Source organism: Podarcis raffonei, chromosome 2 (genome assembly GCF_027172205.1).
Source record: "Podarcis raffonei isolate rPodRaf1 chromosome 2, rPodRaf1.pri, whole genome shotgun sequence".
Lineage (NCBI taxonomy): Eukaryota > Metazoa > Chordata > Lepidosauria > Squamata > Lacertidae > Podarcis > Podarcis raffonei.
The window spans coordinates 100,625,008-100,642,647 of NC_070603.1; the positions used below are offsets into that span (position 1 = coordinate 100,625,008).

At 41.5% G+C, this 17,640-nt stretch overlaps 1 protein-coding gene across 29 annotated transcripts in view; it reads left to right on the forward strand.

The window, feature by feature from the left end:
• Window positions 1-10,252, forward strand: part of MAGI1 (membrane associated guanylate kinase, WW and PDZ domain containing 1) — a 480,285-nt gene extending 470,033 nt beyond the window's left edge. For 22 of the 29 annotated variants that reach the window (XM_053378258.1, XM_053378261.1, XM_053378272.1 and 19 more), the window contains 5 exons: window positions 1,810-1,900; window positions 2,043-2,103; window positions 3,327-3,473; window positions 4,160-4,298; window positions 9,184-10,252. In XM_053378258.1, the coding sequence (XP_053234233.1) occupies window positions 1,810-1,900; window positions 2,043-2,103; window positions 3,327-3,473; window positions 4,160-4,298; window positions 9,184-9,944 (1,199 nt within the window). In that variant the 3' untranslated portion in view covers window positions 9,945-10,252. Of the gene's footprint in view, window positions 1-1,809; window positions 1,901-2,042; window positions 2,104-3,326; window positions 3,474-4,159; window positions 5,377-7,234; window positions 7,324-9,183 lie in introns of those variants that run through there. The other 7 variants (XM_053378276.1, XM_053378277.1, XM_053378287.1 and 4 more) reach the window with 2 other exon arrangements.
• Window positions 10,253-17,640: the final 7,388 nt, after the last annotated feature.

The window sequence follows — 17,640 nt, forward strand, 5'->3', positions numbered from 1 at the left end:
GAATTGCTTGGATGTTGTAGGGCAACAGCCACCAAATGACTTCTACCATGGGTGTGGCCTAACACAAAATGGCTGCTGGCTCCCAAACAGCCGGAAAAAGAATTGTTGCAAAAACATTCCATCACTAACATATAAAAAATACCTGCAAGTTTACTAAGGGCTGGTTGAGTCAACCATATAATTCACTTGATTTCTTTAGCTGATGACTGGCAGCTAGTGAATAGACTCATTAAAAAGCAGTGTGCTTGAGGTGCCATAAGATTCTGCATTTCTGATTTTCTCATCTATTCCTGCATGCCAGTGATGTTGCAGTCATGAAGTGAAGAACGATTCTGGCATTTCAGATCATGTACTCCGTAACAAGCTGCTTGACGTAGTCTGCCAGCCTCTGTAAAAACTGGCTGAACTTCTTCCTCTTGCAAAGGCCCCTCTTCTCTCTCTTGCATGCTACCATTGCGATGAGGTCTTAGTTCTCCTTCCTGGTGTCTTAGTGCTCCTTCCTGTTTCTCAAGTTCTCCTCCTAGCTCAGTGCTGTTATGGGAAAGAAAATCCTTCCCCCAAAGACCAGGGGAAGAACAGGCAGGCATGTCTCTATGTGTGTTTTTGTGTGGCTGCATGGCTGTAGGAGCACTCACACATGCAAAGACATTGGTCATGCCCTTGAAGGGTTGGCCAACAGCACCCCTGCTTTAGAACTGAAGAACAAAACACATTTTCTCATTCTTTACTATCATTGTTCATGGCATCCCTTGCCTTAATCAGTTTGGCTACAGTCACCTGTGTGATTTTATCAAAGACAGCATAATAATACATCAGAAAAGATGATGTCAAGGACAAAATCACATAGGTCACCAAAGCCAATTGGATTAAGTGACTATGGACTGTTATTTTTTATAGTTTATTTATTTGAAAACACACTTCCCTAAAATATACCGTAAGGGAGCGAGGACAGGGAGGGCAAAGAAAAAAAGAAGGGCAGTGATGCTGAGAAAAGGCTGCCAAACAATACCAAAACTGTGTTGAGTGTTCAGCAAAGTATTTTTTCAACAACTTGGCTGTGTGCATGTGAATGCTGCTTTTGAAAGTGAATGTTGAAATTAGGGAGCGTTTGTCTCGACCCTTCATAGAATCAGCTTTTTTTGTTTTTGAAAAACAGCTCTTGAACATTATGAAGTGTAACAAATCCCTTTTACCAGCTGTATCATCAAGTCAACAGAAAGCTAAACATGCTGATACTGCTCAGTGTTTCTGTTTAAATCGGGAGTCAAATGGTGAGAGTGAGTCAAAAAGTGACAAAGAAATGTCTTTGGATATGCCAGAATGACAGCCTCTCCACCCCACTCGTGTGCTTGCAACCATGAGGTCTAAAATGTCTTGTGAGACAAATTGAAAATTAAAGCTATCAGGATCACAAAGCATAAAAAGCCCTAAACAACAAGGATAAAAACCTAGGCATACAACTAAAATTGATGTTGTATGCAATTATGTGTTCACTGCCATGATGGAAGAAAGGGAAATTCCACGACTACTTTTCTACATACACTAGTCCCCTCCCACCTTACTAATATATTAAGGCTTCATAGGCAATCTGTTAACCAGTGTGGTGTTAAATAAATACTCAGTGGGCAACCACTTATATAATTCACTGTCTGTTACTGGATTATGTGAGCTGGTACAAATCTTTGTTGGGCAGCGTGTTGTTTAAAAATGCATTTGATGACTTTGGGTTACTTTGGCAAAGGAAAGCTGTGCGTGAATCGTTATCACAAGAATAGCCTGCCTTACAAAGGGCATTGTTTTATTTTGCAGAATCCTCCAATGCAACCTTATTGACCAATGCAGAAAAAATTGCTACAATTACAACCACACATACTCCTCAACAAATGCCGCAGGAGACCAGGTCAGCCTAATGTTCATTTCTGAAAGTGTGTTGATCTTCTCTTTCCCCTTTTACTTCCCATGCATCTTCCTAACCATAACACTGACGCTGTTCTCTCTCCCTCTCTACTCCCCACCTCCGCATTCCTTATCAATTTGAATAGGAACAACACAAAACCAAAGCAAGAGTCCCAATTCGATTTCAAACCACCCACAGCCTCACAGGTAAGGTGTCCTTATCCAACTTGCTTCATTTATGCTGTCCCTTGCATGCCTGCAGGAAATCTGTATTGCAGAGGCCCTACTTCAGGACTGGGGAACCAGTGGCCTTCTAGAAGTTGTTCGACTCCCACTCCCATCACAGCTAGAGGGTTAGAGAGAGTTGTACAGCAGCAACATCCAAAAGGCCACACTGCTTCCACATCTCCGCCCTACGTCCTTCCTCCGTCTAGCTCGTCTGAAAAATATAAATCACTAATTAATGTACTCAAGTGCACTAATGGTGCCCCAACCATATTTGTAGTAGAGATGTGTTTGTAGCAGACAAAGCTTACACATGACTGATGAGAAGGGTGGTGAATATTCTGTGGTGATACTATTCATGGTGTGTTTGCAAGATTGCTTCAGTTTCACCATGGTGATAAGTTGTGTTCCAGGCCTACATTTAGAAGGTAAAAACTCAGTGTCGTAAAAGATCCCTAGAAGTAGCTCCCCGGTCATCCCTTCCATAGGTGGTTTTGTGCCTGTTTCATTGACTATTATGGCCTCACATATCTGTTACCTCTTCTGCTGACAATTGCCATAGAAACTGCTGCAATTCTTCCCTGTTGAGTGCTAGTTTACAATATGGAAAGGATAAAGGAGGAAGACATTTTTGTATCTTTCTTAGCTATGTATTCCTCAATATATAAAACAATAATAATTAGAAAACAGGATATATGATGTACCCGCAGTATGCCTAAGGATCACATAGGAGACTTCCTAGCAATTATAAGTACAGTGGTACCTTGATTTACGAACGTCATCCATTCCGGAAGTCCATTCTTAAACCAAGGCGTGCTTTCCCATAGCAGCGGGGGACTCAATTTACAAATGGAACACACTCAACATGTTCTGTTTCTAAGGCAAAGTTCACAAACCAAAACACCCACTTCCGGGTTTGCAGCATTCTTAATCCAAGTTGTTCATAAACTAAGCTGTTCTTCAACCAAGGTACCACTGTGATGACTATGTAGTTAACTTCAATTCTGTATACAGAATGAGATTAAGAAAGAAAGGTCACTGTCGTTTGCTCTTAATTTGGGATCCTAAATTGGGTCTTTAAGAGCAGATAGATTTCTTCTAAAACGAGCCTTGTTTGATGCACTTTTCGTATTAACTTAAAAATAATGATAATTGTAATCTCTTTCAAATTGGTCGCAAACTGCTTCTTATTACTTCCCTTCTAGCCGGACCAGGATTTTTACACAGTTGAGCTTGAAAGAGGAGCCAAAGGGTTTGGCTTTAGCCTACGAGGGGGCCGAGAATATAACATGGATCTCTATGTGCTGCGGTTAGCGGAGGACGGTCCTGCTGAGAGATGCGGGAAAATGAGGGTATGTCTGTAAAAAGAAAACATTTCCCATGAGCTCCCCTTTTCACTAGATCTAAGAAAAGTCTGTTGAGAACCAGAATCTCTGCCCCCAGCTCCCTGCTTCTTCTCTTGCTCTGTTTGGGGGAGGCGTGGGCATGGGGAAAGAGGATGGTCTCTAGGTACAGCGATTTTTAGAGCCCTGAGATAAGCTTCCTGTATTGCCCGTTATAGAATGGACAATGCAGGAATGCTGCATCATACAATTCTCTGCAAAACTATCATATGTTTGAGCAGTACTAGTATGTACTGTACAGTGAAAGCAGTGCTTTTGGTTTCTGTCCCCTCAACCTTCTGGGCCAGATTTGGGGAGGGTGCAGGGCGCATGTGGGAGGAAAAGAAGGGAAGAGTTCAGTTGTGCAAGCAGTTGTATTCAGTTGTGCTAAGGAAATAAACAATTATCTGACCTTTAGAAGACGGCCCTGTATAGGGAAGTCTTTAATGTTTGATGTTTTACTGTGTTGGGTGTTTTGATTTGTTGGAAGCTGCCCAGAGTGGCTGGGGCAACACAATCAGATGGGTGACATAGAAATAAATCATCATCATCATCATTATAAATAATTGTGCTAACAGAACAAGGGCATTGGACATTGCCCAAATTCATGTTCTTCCAGCATTTTTCTTTAATCATGGATTATTTTGTTATGGCAGATCGGTGATGAAATCCTGGAGATCAATGGAGAAACCACAAAAAACATGAAGCACGCCCGAGCCATAGAACTAATTAAAAATGGTGGCCGCAAAGTTCGCCTGTTTCTCAAACGTGGAGATGGCTCTGTACCAGAATATGGTGGGTCAAACTATGAAAACATTCCTTTTCTTCCTCCTGGCATCACACCATGAATGATATGTCTCAAGATCTGAAGCGGGGATTCTTTTCTGTCCCCCACCCCTCTCTCTTTCTCTTTTTTTTCCACCAGTGTCTTACCAACCTTGGCAACAAGTGGCTTAATTGCCTTACTTGTGCTGAATTTTCTCTACACATTTTCATCCTTTGCTTGCTACTATGGACTTTTGTGGGGGCACAGTGTACAGGCAAGATCATCTTCAAAGCAGTATTTTTTTGGTGATCAGAGAGGGCAAAAAAACCCCCAGAGAGACAAAAACAAAAACCCTACTATCCTGTCCGACCAAACAAGGAATGTTTATTGAACTGTGCCAAACTCTTTCTCAGCGGATGAATTGTTTCTCTCGTCTTCTGATCAATGCAGAAATGGGAATCCTGTATTATACTTCTGAAGCTGTAGCCTTTGTTTGGCTTTTGTCCTTGGCTGTTGTCTGTAACCGTAGGCATGAATTCCAAGATGGTGTCTGGGCTTTTACTGTCCCCTTATATTTATGTAAATATTTATAAATTTATTTTTTAAAAGTATGCAATACAATATATATATATATATAAAAATATAAATATAAATATACACACACACTTGGACCCCTTTCCTGCCACCTTCTTTAATGTTTGTTCGTTCACAACTGTGTAAGCTATGAACAAATTCAATTTGCCATTCTCAGTGTTTTGTCATGTCCGGTGAGATCACATAAAATTTTCTTGCCAAGGGTTTAAAAACAAATAAATAAGGTCAATGTTAAATGACCCTCTTTTCCCAACACTGTATTTGAGTTCCCTAGGTAGAGGTTTTGGGTGGCTTAATATTGTATATAATGTTACGCTGTCTTATTTATTTGAGATAATTATTTGAAGGTATTCCCTGGATTGTGGGGTTTTCCCCAGCTATATAACAGGTTTCCAACCAGTTATGAGTTATAAGCACATAAATGAACAGAGATGTCCTTTATGCTTCCCCATATTTGGGATAATAATATATCAATAAATTATATTCCTTCTATCCCAGTGTGGGAAATTACAATGGTCCCAACCAGTCTCCCTTTATTGTCCTTCTTTTTTTCTCTCCACAAACTTGAATGGAGGAGGGGTTGGTTGGTTAGCACAAGGCCACATGTGGATGGGCGCGTCCCACATTTTAAGGATCACAAGCTGGACTTTTTAGAGTAAATGTGCACCAAGTTGAACTGATCTTACGAATGGTTGAGCGTGTGTCCAGGTGTCAATCCAGCTTGTCCTGAAAAGTTGAACTTGAGGTGTGAGGAGTTACAATCTAGGCCAGCCCTCGTCAGCCTTGTGCGTCCCAGACATAGACTAGAACTTCCTTCAGCCCTGATGGTTGGCCTGGAGGACACACGGAGGGCACCAGGAAGACTGGTCTAGACCCGTAGATCTAGGCCCAAACTGTTTATAAGGCCAGGTCTAGAAACACAATCACCTCAAAAAGTCAAGCTAACATGTTGACATTAACATGGTTTAAAAAACAACTACTTGTGAGATTCTTCCCTAAAGGCAACACATAAATGAGTTCTTTCCACTGTTCTGTCAGAGGCAGCCAGGCGCTGCTTTGGCGTGAAGTAGCAATGCCGCAAGTGCTGGGATGGGATTTTTTTCCTTACACACAGAGAGAGAATGTCAGAGGAAGCTGTAAGGCTGCTTGCGGACACACTGGAGTGCTTTTCCCCAAGCTGGGCTGGTGTTGATATCTCCACTAAACACCCCACACTCCAGTTGCTAATTATTTGTTTAAAAAAGGAACAGTGCGAATGTATCAAACATAGGCTCATCGTCTATTTTTATTTATGACACACTCAAGACCGTGCACTCAATTGCCCGCAAAATTACACTGGGCCCGAATAGCCTGGCCGATTCCACTCTATAAATTTAAATCCATTTGTAGTACTTAATGAATCGAAGCTCTTTTGTGTTTGCAATTCTCTTGTACAAACCACTCTGTTAGCCATCTTTCAGCAGGACTAAAGTTGTGTAATGTTCTTTCTTACTCTGTCTTTTCCTATGCTCTTTTGGCTGTAAAGTATTGTATCATATGTTAAGCATCGTAAATATATCCTGGGTTGTTTTTTTTCCTTGGGGGGAAAAAATATTGCTTCACATCTTCAAGAAAGTCTGTTGCACCGAGGATGAAAAATCCCAACACCAGGGCGTGGGGTGGGGCAGCTTCTTTTATTTTCTTTGTCTTTTGGCTGCACGTAACAAATGTTAATCACGTAACCAATTCCATTTCTGAGCAAGGGGCTTTGCTGCTGCTGCTGCTGCTATGTGCTTGTAACATTCGGGGGGCTTAAGGCATCTACAGTTCGCTGCAGTCACTAACAAGTTGCTTCGAAAAAATAATATGTTAGGTTCCGATATTTTTCTGACTTGATTGGAACGTGCTTCTCTAACGAGGCTGTATATTTTTGTAATGAGTTTTGTACTTATTTTTAACGTTGTGATCTTTCGTGGGCTTCTTTTTGTCGTTGAATGTTAACTGGTTTTCCTCTAACATTCTGTCTCACTTTCCAATTATGTCTCTTTCTCCTCCGTCTTTCTCTCTCCTTTCCTCTTTTCCTCTCTCTCCTCTCTCTCTCTCTCTCTCTCTCTCTCTCTCTCTCTCTCAGAATGGATGCTTTAGTTGTCTGGGTTACCTAATCACCTTTTTTAAATGTTTAATTATAATATGTCGCTTTAACAACTGCTATCTCTGCAGCCTTATATCTGGGTGATCCGGACTTGGAAAAAAAATAAACTTTTCTTTATTCTAAGATAAAAACAAATGAAGATTTTTTTTTCTTTCCTCTTTATTATAGGGTATCTAAACATTCTACTTTTCTCTTTCTCTTTCTCCTACTTTTCTTGGTGCCGGGCTCTTCCTTCCTCAGCGATGATACCTCCTAATATCGCTGCATGTATGAGAAATGACAAGCTCGGGGAGTCTTGCTTCTACCTTATGGGCCATAATCAAACTACGGTTTGTAGCTAAAATCAATACTAGGTGTTTCTGTGCTGTGGCCTAATTCTCTCACATTGCTTTCCGCTTTGCTATACTTCTGTATATACGGCAATTCATTCTGAGCAACCTGCAGTTCCTTGAATTACTGTAAGTACACTGAGCAACACGGTCTCCTACTGTGGACCACAAGATACCAAAATAAGTTGGCATCAATAGAAGAGAAGAACGTGGTCCTCCATATTTTTATTTTTTTGAAAGCCAGCTGATAAGATGAAACTTGAACATGGTTTCCACCTAGAAATCATCAAAATAATGGCCTGCACAAAACCAAAACTAAGCTGGTTGATCAAGAAAAGAGCTCACATCTCAGAAGTTTATTTAATATTCAGGAGGAGAGAAAGAAGAGTCTTGGACTCTAAAGCATTTGGTCATTTTAGTTTTCCTAAAACACCTGTTGGGCACATGTTGGGTATCTTGATATAAAATTGTCTTATAGAAGACATATGTGTATATATAAATAACACACACCCCTCAAAGCAACCTAACTGCAATAGTTTGACATTTTTATAATACACAATTCACAACCATCCATTGCAAATGATGTGTCAAATTTTAAAATTCACTCTAGCACCAATTCTTTGCTTTTCATATTGCCATTACAATGTCATTGAGCTTACATCATGTACGTTTGTTGCAAAGGAGATTTTAATATTCGTACGAGCTCCATTCTGCACATCTAAACAGCTTTCCATTGCTTTAATAAGATGAGATCCTGTCCTTCTCCATTCCCCATCCTCCTTGCTGCCTCTCATTGTGTGTGTTTAAGTTGAGTCATTGTGGCAAAACCAAAATTGTTCCCACCACACTTCCATGATATATTGAAACTAACTGGAGTTATGCTATATGCCTGCTGTTTCCAAGACTAGGAATGCAAGGGTCATAGTATAAACACTATGCCATTGAAATCTGTATCTCCAAGGCACATCACTCAACAAGATGTTTGTACACTTAAAAGAAAACTATATGAATAAAACACTAAGCTTTCCAAGAAGAGCATTTTCTCCCTGCCTCCCATTTTTTCCTAAAAAAATATATAAACACACTCCTTTTCTTTAACAGACATTTAACACAGGGAGGTGGCAATGAAAGGAAAAGGATATGGAGATATTAATTGGATATAAGGTTATTAATTCTAAAGGAATTAGGGGAGGGAAGGGCCATAACGCAGTTGTGAGGCGCATCCTTGGCATGTAAAACCTTGCAGAAAACCCAGCATCTCCAAGCAGAGCAGGAAATACAGTGGTACCTCTGGTTACAAACTTAATTCGTTCCGGAGGTGCGTTCTTAACCTGAAACCGGCCTTAACCTGAGTACCACTTTAGCTAATGGGGCCTCCTGCTGCCGCCGCGCGCTTTCTGTTCTCATCCTGAGGTAAAGTTCTTAACCCGAGGTACTACTTCCGGGGTAGCAGAGTCTGTAACCCAAGGTACCACTGTATAGGGCAAACAAAGACTTCTGTCTAAAACCCTGGGGAACAGCTGCCAGTCATTGTAGGTAATACTGACTAGATGGACCAATGGTCCGACTTGGCATAATATGTAAACATATTCTCATTTGAACCTGAGAAAGTTTAAAATTCTCCCTGATGTAGAGGAGACCGGCCTAAGATGGCCCCAGCCAGGACAAATGGCAGTGCTTATCTCCAGCCCTCAGCCTTTGCGGTTTCTCTGAAATTAACGAACGCTTCAGTTAGTCTCCTACTGACTGCTTAACAGTTGTTTGTTTTTGTCACTAATGAAGCCTGAGGAATGAATGACTGGTGTCAGACTCTTAAGACGAAGGTGCCGATACCAAACATGTTTGTTGTCTTTTTTTCAGACCCCAGCAGTGACAGGAACAGTCCAGCCACAGGTTCACAAAATGTATCGGAAGTGAAAAACATGCCATCTGACAGACGACAACACACATCATTGGAGCCCAGTTATCCACCAGATCTTCACAAATCATCACAACATGGAGACAAGCGGATATATGTTAAGGACCCAAAAGGCAGCAGAGAGTTTGGCAGACAATCTAATGAGCACCACACATGGAATGGAACTTCTAAAAACAGCAATAGCATAGCAGGCAGGGAAAAAGACAGGTGCCCGGAAGGCAGGAGAGACCGGCAACCGGAGAGGATGGTGGTGATCAATGGACAAAAACGGAAATCTTCCGAGAAGAGGAGGGAAGGGACCAGGAGTGCTGACAACACTTTGGAGAGAAGGGAAAGACATGAGAAGAGGAGAGACTTTTCTCCAGAGAGACGGAGGGAGAGGTCACCAGCCCGCAGGAGGGATGGCTCGCCAAGCAGAAGGAGGCGGTCGCTCGAAAGGCTTATGGATCAACGAAGGTCACCTGACAGGAAGAGGGAGAGCTCCCCCTCTGAAAGGAGGGCAAAGTCAACTGACAGGAGAAGGGAGAGGACCCCAGAACGGAGGAGAGAGAGGTCTCCTGACAAAAGGAATAGAGATGATAGAGTGGGTTTCAGGGAGAAGGAAGAGCGTGCTCTAAAATACGACACTAATAAAAACAACAGGCACCCCCCTGAGCAAAGGCGGCGACCCTATAAGGAATGCAGTACTGACCTCAGTATCTAGTGGGTTTTGCAAGATCAAGATACAACTGCGGCCTTTCCAGCATTCAGAGTTCCCAAGAGCGCGAAGGTAGCAAGCTGGGAATCCATTTTAGTTCCCCACATCCAATGCCTCTGACAGCAACAGTGCAATGAAATCTAAATCATGAGAGTTTGTGCAAGTCTTGTGCCTGGTTTATGACAACATTAAAGTATTTTCCAATGTATTCATTAAAAAGAAAAATGTCGCCAAATGTTAGTCTTGAAGGATTATGAAAGTTGTGTTCTTCCATAATCAGTAACCATAACGAGCATAAAACCTTTCATTGATAACTTTTTGTTTCATTGTTCTCCCTTTCCTAGTTATTTGGAGGGCGAGCCAACAACGGTTAAGGGTTTTATGACCAACCACACTAATTTGCTCTCATTGCGATTCACTGCAGTGATGTTATGTAGGATTTCCTGAAAGATGGGTTGGAGGAAGAGTGTTCTCATAAGAGTAGGTTTATAATTAATAAACGAGAACTACTGTGGTAGAAGGGTGTATTGCTAAAATTAAGAACTATTTGAAGAGACTACTATTAGGATGAAGGATATTTATACAAATCCACACAGCACAAGATGTTAAAAGGAATTTATAGTGTGTTCCATGAACAATATGTACTTTTGGGTCTCCTTTAAAAGGAAGCAAGGTGGCCAAGGACTGGGAGCCATTGTGTCACACATGGGATCAACCATCTTTTTCTTTTTTTTCCTATCTGGACACTGAATATTTCACAAAGGCAGCACCACTGTGAGTCTTCTTCAACTGGGCGGATGAAACTGGAGTCTGGACGATATCATTTGTCTACTCTGAAGGGAAATTTATATTAGTTTTGGTTCCTGAGTCAAGATGCATTTTGAGGAACAAACGCTCCTTTCACAGACTGAGTTTTAATGCCTTCAGTTCAGGCTATATGTTTTTATTACTATTATTGCCAAATGGAGCTGCCTCTCTAGGATTCTGTTTTTTGTTTTGTTTCGTTTTTCCGATTTGATGGTCCACACTTACTTGAGACAAAAGAAGTGCATTTGCAAAGGAAATGTGATGTGTCGAGGACTGTTAAAAGAAGCAGTGGCTGGAAAGTTTGGCTTTGGGGTTTCAACACCAAGTATATGCTGTACTTCTGGACTGTAAAGAATGGGGAGAAACCAATACAAGGTTCTATTTTTTTTAATGGCAAGTTTGTGTGGTAAGTCTGCTGTAGTACTGATATGAGATATTAATGGATTACTGCCTAGCTGAGCCAAAATGTTTGCCATTACCATTGGACCACTAAAGGTTTAAAGACTGCTGCTTTTTTTTTTACAGTGCATTGATGTGTACATGTATACTGTTTCACCATCTTTTACACACACACACACACCACACGAGTAAGGATTACAAGTCTATCACTGTTGTTGCCATGGTACTGTAAAGAAAAAGGAAAAAAAGAGATGGCCAATCATTGTGTGTACAGAGTTTAAATTGTAATTAATAGAGCCTGTTGAAAACAAAACAAAAAAACTGTTGCCTTTTTTCTTATATAAAAGAGACTTTATGACAAAATTTAGCTGTGGGGAATGTGCTAAGTGTTTATATTTCTGGAAAAAAAATGGAACAAATTGATTCATGAGGATATATTTTAATGTAAACTGAATCAGGTATGTAAAGCTGTTTTAAACAGGAGACTGTATAAGTAACTGAAGCTTTTGTTGGTTTGAATATCATATCTTTCCTCATGGTTGGGGGGGAGGGGGCTGCCTGTTTGACCCTTAGGCACTTGTGTGCGGTCTGTGTTCTTCAGTCCTCATTTCTTGCAGTGTGCTATAGTCATAATGCTCTCTCTTCTGTGTCGATGAAAAGCAGTATGTGGGCCAATCTTTTTTATAAAACACTATGCATATATAAATACTACATTGTTCATAGCTTTATTTGACTTAATCGGGTTTATACATGACATTAGTTATAAGTAGATGTGGACTTTACCCAGTATAAAATTCTTTCCTTGGGATAAAACACAATGTATATGATGTAGCTACTAAGAAGGAAAGAGTCTGTGAATGCTATTTTTATTATCAAATAAAGATTTCCATACAAAGTAAACATACGGCTGTAGTGGTAAGATGAAGAAAGTCTGCGGTACGACTCGGCCAGGTTTGCCCTGCTCTCCTTATATAGTACTTGACAAAAGAAGGATGCAAGATTCTCTTAGGAGGTACAAAGAGGTTTGTATGTGGGTGTCTTGGCTGAACCAGTGGAAGACCAGCAGAGTGTTCAGTTGTGTTCCCAAATCACATCAAACCAAAGCTTTAATAGCCAGTGGAGAAGAGTAAGGGCTATAGGTCAACAGTAGAGTTTCCAGGGTCATTCCTGGCTCCAGGGCTGTCTGAAAACTTGGAGAACTGCTGCCAGAAGTCAGTTCTGAGCTAAATGAACCAATGGCCTCGCTTAGCGAAAGGCAGCTTTCTAGATTTCCTCTTGTGTGCATTTTCCTTTCTTGGGTTTGTGTTTCAGTGACTTTCTGACTAGGATCCCTTATCAGCAGGGCAATGTCTCAATTGAGCTTGGATCCATCCAGTATATGATGGAGTTATATTGCTGGAGCGAAGAGGTCTAAGCAGTGCAACCTGCCTGGGGAAGGACCACATCTAAGTCCCTTTGGAGAAAAAGCATGGCATGAGTGGAATAATGAATTTGACCACACATTTAAATATATTGGGTTGGCTACAGGGGCCAAAGCAATAACTGTGTGACAGTTTTCTTATGATTCTGTGAGCTAAACTGATAAAAAGGTCAAAGACTCATTCAAATGCTGATGGATATTAAGAGTGGGTCCAAATGATTATTCCTTTTCTTTCACATGGAGGAAGGAAGATAAATGAAGCCCTGATGGACACATGCACCCTGTAAGACTTGAGTCTAGTCATCCTCTTCTCCCAGAGAGGTAGCTGCTTTCTCAACGCAGCTCTAATTTTATAACATTCAAAATTTAAAAGTGGTTTTCATCCAGTATGTCAGAGCTGCTGTTAGTGGGGGGAAATAAAATAAAATAAAGTTGAAATACTAGGTATGTCAAGGTAATTACTCTGGTAATTAATGTGAGTGCATTTAAAATATTATAAGCTGATAGCATTGCTTGATGCTATTTTTTTAGTCCTCAAGTTTTGCACAACTGGGGTCACAATTTGCTAGGAATATATTCTGAACAGCTTTGATGAAATATGTTAAGCTGGCATGATAATAATAATAATAATAATAATAATAATAATAATAATAATAATAATAAATTTATTATTTATACGCCGCCCATGTGGCTGGGCTTCCCCACCCACTCTGGGCGGCTTTCAACAAAAATATTAAAATACAGCAATGCATCAAACATTAAAAGCTTCCCGAAACAGGGCTGCCTTCAGATGTCTTCTAAAAGTCTGGTAGTTGTTCTCTTTGACGTCTGGTGAGAGGGCGTTCCACAGAGCGGACGCCACTACTGAGAAGGCCCTGTGCCTGGTTCCCTGTAACTTCTCGCAGTGAGGGAACCACCAGAAGGCCCTCAGTGCTGGACCTCAGTGTCCGGGCAGAACGGTGGGGGTGGAGATGCTCCTTCAGGTATACTGAACCGAGGCTGTTTAGGGCTTTAAAAGTCAGCACCAACACTTTGAATTGTGCTCGGAAATGCATCTTCAGTTAGATCAAGTGGACCTCTGCCTCTGGAGAGCTGCTACCAGTCAAAGTAAACAATACTGGACTAGATGGGCAAAATGTCTGGCCTGGCATAAGCAAATTCCTAGATTCCCAACCAGCGTCTTTAATTGTGGTTGGAAAAGAGCTCAAATCTGGCAGAGGAACGGAGTGACCTTCAGAACAAACAATTCACCAGTTCCACTCAAAGCTTCATTTGCTTGATTAGTGCTTCATTAGAAATGGGTAAGTTCTGAATGGAGAGCTTTGCATGACTCAAAGCGTGCATAAATGGAAAAAGAAAAGAGAGTGTGGCTCATTATTCTGGGGTAGAACCAACTGCAGTTCCTAAGCTTCAGGGCAGCCAAACGATTGGTGGTGCTCTACCTGTTACACCAAGAGAAGCCCAGAAGGCTCTTGCTGTACCCCCAGTCTGTTGAATCAAATATTCTAATGCAGAATTATATATCAAGATATTTGGTTTGCCAATGAGTAGAGCCTTGACCATCATCACTGGCACACTTTTTTCAATAAGCTCTATAACAGCTTTTGGTAGATTTGTATTTGAAGAGTTTAGATTTGATATCCCGCTTTATCACTACCCAAAGGAGTTTCAAAGCGGCTAACAATCTCCTTTTCCCTTCCTCCCCCACAACAAACACTCTGTGAGGTGAGTGGGGCTGAGAGACTTCAAAGAAGTGTGACTAGCCCAAGGTCGCCCAGCAGCTGCATGTGGAGGAGCGGGGAATCGAACCCGGTTCACCAGATTACGAGTCCACAGCTCTTAACCACTACACCACACAGTGGGATGTGTACTCATTTCCTAACCCAGGCCAACAGTGACAGCACCAAAGGGGTAGCACCACAAGACAGAACCCCCAAAACCAGCAGAAACAAGAGTCTGTTTTTCTTTGAACTCCATGGTATAAATCTTAAACGCAAAAACATTTCAAGCTACCATCTTAATTCAGGGAACAATATTTTTTAAAAAAATACATGAAAACGATCAAGAACTTCAGTTATAAATTCTTCTCATAAAACATAATGAAATGTATAATGATCAAACAATAATTCAACAAAGAAAGAATGACATATTAAGAACAAATATATAAAGGATCAAAGAAGAAAAGTTATTTCAGGAGCTGGACAATTAGGATAGCAGATGAGCTGCAAACCTATATAGAATCTGTCTGCATAAAGCAACTTGAAATCAAATATAAGCAAACATTTATCCCTTCCTAGATTCAAAACAAATGCTGAACTTTATACACCATATAACATAATAACGCCAAAAAATGAAATAGTATTACTCACTAGGAAAAAAAACCCAACATCTTTGCTGCTTTATTTAGCAGACTTATCTTCCTAAATCGGTGGTTCCTAATTGCTGGTCCACAAACTCCACAGGGTCTGCATAACTCACCCAGGGTGGTCTGTGGCCCCATTTGCATAGCAAAAACTACTATAGAGATCTCAAAAGTCTTGAAAGTAGGGGGTCAGTTCCTTGGCTTTTAAAAAATGGGGGTCCACAGTACTTAGCTAACTGGGAACCACTGTCCTAAATGAAGCCCTGTGTATACAGTGTACACAGTATATAATTCTATTTGGCCAATTATTTAAGGGCTGTCCTTCCACCTCTACTTATGTTGGATCAAAGGCTGCTATATTGATGTTATATCTTCTCTAGGTCTCTCAAAATCAATGTTTTCAAAAAATATGAATTGATAGATATATCATACCAGAAGGAAGAAAGGTTTAGTCATCTGCAAATGGTCTATAAGCCACAGGGGAGGCAGCATAGTGCTCCCTAAATGGCATGTTCCCAATAAAATTAAATAATTAAATTTAATTTTCATTGCATAATGTCTAAATAGAAGGCTTAAATATATACCTTTATTTAAAACATACTGAGTCTGAGTAATGAGCAAAAATTAGGTTGATTAGAAATCTCTCTCTCTCTCTCTCTCTCTCTCTCTTTGTTCCTGGTGCAAAAATTCAAAGCTTCATGAAGTTGCTCCTGTCCTTTGCTAGAAAAGATCCTTCTGTGGGTTCTTACTGAAAAGAAAAGAAAGGGAGATAAATTGGAAGCAGATGCTCCGTTGTTGTCATCTGAGAAAGCACAGTCTGAATCCTCTATAGGTCATCAGAATCCACAAAGGAAAGATAAAATGTGTGTACTGACCGGATTCTTCTTTAAAGAAATTCTGATAAACACTATTATCCTCCTAGTCACTTTTGTGTCTCCACTTCACATTTTTCCATTCTTGGAGGTGAGAAAAACCCTAGTTCAATTGACTCCAGTGCACCATAAAAGAAAGATTAAATGTGGTTTAAGATCTTCAATATCCGTCTCTACTCTCTGGGTCCTACCAAGTTGAACACACCCACCAGTCATACATTGCGGCAATCTAGATACTTGAAATAAAAACGGAAAGTAACACCAAGAGTGTAAGGCAAGGGGTGGGGGAACCTTTGGTGCACCAGATGTTTCTGAACTACAACTTCCACCAACCCTAACAACCATGGCCAATGGCCAGGGATGTTAAGGGTTGTAGATCAGCAACATGGAGGATTAAAGCTTCCCTACACCTGCTGTACAGGAATGTCTTTACTGGAGCCCCATGTGTTTTGTGCCAATAGGCAAACTAAGTCATTGTGGGAAACTGAATCAATTTCTGTGGGGAACCTGCTTATTTATTTATTTTTTACGAACTGCTTAGTCATTTCAGCTTCCAGGTACTTGATGATCAGCCTGGCTGTGCAAAAAGGAAAAAGAACAGCCAAATCTGCCGCAGCAGGTGACAGCAATTGCAACAATACCCAGCGTGGAACTGCATTCCTATTATTGTTTCATTCCTTCCCAAAAAAACATTAGAGAATAAGAAGTTCACTGCTGGATCAGGCCAGAGGAACCGAGGGAACTGCCTTATGACAAGTCAGACCATTGGTACACCTAGCTAAGGATGATCTGCAACAGTGAACTGGCTGTGTCTTTTCGGGTTTTCAGAATAGGCCTTTCCCCACCCTACTTGGAGATCCTGGAGCCTATCTGAATCTGAAGTGTGATATGGCCCTCCCCACACTTACATTCATCTACTCCAGTATTTTGCTTCCCACACAGATGTCCTACCAGTTCAGGAGTGACTAGTAACCAGGATTCCATGGCACTGCCTGCACTTGGAAACTCTCTTCTGCTTTTGTGTAGCTATTGGCAGTTCTGTCCTTTGTGAGTTTGCCTAATCCCGTTTTAAAGCTATCAGAGTTCGCAACCATCACATATTCTGCACAGCCACTTCACTATGTCAAGCAAACTAGTCTTTTCCTGTCCCAGGGGCTTGATCCCCAATAGGCTTGATATTTGCCACACCTCCTCTGCCAGCGCTGCGACTCTGTAGTGCTGGTGCGATAAATTGCTGGTATTCCAACCTAGATTCCCTTCCTCCTCCAGTACCTGCTCCTTCCGCCAGCTCAGTTTGCTGCCAGCAGCATTGACAGTGGCCGAATCTGCTGTGACGCCAATAGCGTTGTCCTGGGGTGTTTTGGCAATCTTTGCAGGAGCACTTCCTGAGTGCTTGGAGAGCACTGGAGCAGTTCTGAGTGCCTTGTTCACCACCACTGACAAGAGACGCCAAGTTGCCCTCAAGATTAAGGGGGCCTGGTGCACATTCCAAGCATGCAACAATGCCTGTCGTCATGTTGTCCAGGAGGTTGAGCGCTCTGGAGGAGCCGGCCACTGAAGCTGCGCCACACTTGGTTTCACACTCGGCCTGTGTGGTGTAGTGGTTACGAGCAGTGGACTCGTAATCTGGTGAAGCGGGTTCACTTCCCCGCTCCTCCACATGCAGCTGCTGGGTGACCTTGGGCCAGTCACACTTCTTTGAAGTCTCTCAGCCCCACTCACCTCACAGAGTGTTTGTTGTGGGGGAGGAAGGGAAAGGAGAATGTTAGCCGCTTTAAGACTCCTTCAGGTAGTGATAAAGCGGGATATCAAATCCAAACTCTTCTTCTTCCTCCACCTCCT